We start from the raw sequence: 2,056 nt of genomic DNA, 5'->3' as shown, positions 1-2,056 counted from the left end.
ACATTCTCCCAGAAGGACTGTGGCTTCCTCAGGTAAGTTTTGGCAAACTCCAGTCTGGCTTTTTTATGTCTCTGTTTCAGCAATGGGTCCCCCTGGGTCTCCTACCATGGTGTCCCTTGTCATTCAGATGACGATGGATAGTGCGAGCTGACACTGTTACACCCTGGTCCTGTAGGTCAGCTATAGCGCCATGGGCTGTAACCTTCCTGACAATGCTGCACACAGTGGACACAGGAACAGCCAGATCTTTGGAGATGGACTTGGAGCCTTGAGATCATCCAGGCTTTTCCACTATTGTGGTTTTCAGATCCTCAGACAGTTCTTTGCTCTTCCTTCTTTTCTCCATGCTCAGTGTGGTCCATATGACACAAAGGTAACTTTTCTCCATTTTATCTGGCTGCAAGTCTGATTTCTAAGTTGCCAACACTTGTTGGTTGCTACAGGTAAGTTTCATTACAAATTAAAGGAGCATCACGTGCTTGAAATACAACCATTTCTGATGGTTTTGAAAAGGTGTCAATAATTCTGTCCAGTCCATGTTTGGATCTCTGTGTGGAATTGATCAGATTTGGCTTTTTTTTACACAAGAAATAAACATGAAAAACCAAAGAATTTGTGATTGCAACAGTTTTCTAGGAGAAGTGATGTGTTATCTGACAGAAATACAAGGGTGCCAATATTTTTGGCCATGACTGTATATATAAAAGAATGAATAGTTGCACTGAAAAGCCGAATCCGGGTCGACTGAAGATTCTTAGTCGGGCACAGCCCTGCATCTCATTAACATCTAATTGCTTGACTTGTTCTTTGGGTGAAATGTTTACCTTCCTCTGGTACTATCATTTTCGCCTCATCAAAAGAGTCCTTCTTCTTCTCCTCAACCAGAGTCTCAATCTCCTTCATCAGGTTTCCTATTTCCTCTGTGATCCTCGCTGCAGTCTCTCTGTCAGCTCTGAGACACACCAAGTACAGAACATCACTTGAACTGAAAATTCATACTTACCCTGCACAGATGTGTTTGTGGCAGTGTTCTAAACCTTACTTCTGTTTTTCTCTCAGTTTCTGAGGCATGACATCCTCAGGAGTCCATGTGTCCTGAATATAAATGACAGTACAGTCCAGTAAAATAGCAAACACAAACCCTTTATCTTTCACCATGAATGAAATGAGCAGGGTTTGATGAAAAACAAATGGTTTATTCACTCACTGGATCTACAAAGGTGATTCCAAAGGCTTCATATCCAAAGTAGAGCAGCTCTTTCTCCAGTAAGGACTGCTGAATGTATTGTTTCACTGCCTGGAGGTGAAAAAATTAGTTTTATGTTAACTGAATCTGTTGAAACCTATCACTTGCAACTTGTTCAGAGGAATTAGTTTTAGGAGAGTAACTGTGTGTTACGTTCCAGAGTCAAATTCAGGTTCAAGGTTCAAGGATTTTATTGTCAATTCACCATATGTGCAGGACATACAAAAAATCGAAATACCAATTCTCTCTCACCTACTATTGGGTGTCATTACATTTAGGAACTAAAATAGAAATTAACTAAAAGAGAATAAAGTCCAATTTGGGGACCACAGGATCTCATCTCCTCTTTTTGCAGATGACGTTGTCCTGTTGGTTCCATCAATCCAGGACCTCCAGCGTGCACTGGGGCGGTTTGCAGCCAAGTGTGAAGCAGCTGGGATGAGAATCAGCACCTCCAAGTCCGAGGCCATGGTTCTCAGTCAGAAAAGGGTGGCTTGTTCCCTTCAGGTTGGTGGAGAGTTCCTGCCTCAAGTGGAGGAGTTCAAGTATCTTGGGGTCTTGTTCACGAGTGAGGGAAGGCTGGAACGGGAGATTGACAGGCGGATTGGTGCAGCTTCTGCAGTAATGCAGTCGATGTACCAGTCCATCGTAGTGAAGAAGGAGCTGAGCTGTAAGGCGAAGCTCTCGATTTACTGGTCGATTTACATTCCTACTCTCACCTATGGTCATGAGCTTTGGGTCATGACCGAAAGGGCAAGATCCCGGATACAGGTGGCCGAAATGAGCTTTTTCTGTAGGGTGGCAGGGCGC

The 2,056-nt window shown here is 43.5% G+C and overlaps 1 protein-coding gene across 1 annotated transcript in view; it reads right to left on the bottom strand.

Moving 5' to 3' along the window:
- Positions 1-180: 180 nt before the first annotated feature.
- The window catches only part of p3h1 (prolyl 3-hydroxylase 1), a 10,605-nt gene continuing 8,729 nt past the window's right edge, over positions 181-2,056 (bottom strand). Inside the window, exons 6-9 of the mRNA XM_020588509.1 lie at positions 1,208-1,297; positions 1,043-1,095; positions 825-952; positions 181-215 (exon numbers count right to left, since the gene is read on the bottom strand). Of these exons, the coding sequence (XP_020444165.1) occupies positions 181-215; positions 825-952; positions 1,043-1,095; positions 1,208-1,297 (306 nt within the window). The remainder of the gene's footprint in view (positions 216-824; positions 953-1,042; positions 1,096-1,207; positions 1,298-2,056) is intronic.

This window comes from Monopterus albus, unplaced genomic scaffold (assembly GCF_001952655.1).
Source record: "Monopterus albus unplaced genomic scaffold, M_albus_1.0 scaffold546.1, whole genome shotgun sequence".
In the NCBI taxonomy this organism is placed as follows: Eukaryota; Metazoa; Chordata; class Actinopteri; order Synbranchiformes; family Synbranchidae; genus Monopterus; species Monopterus albus.
The sequence above is the reverse complement of the archived record's forward strand: the minus strand, read 5'-3'. Positions and strand labels throughout refer to the sequence as shown.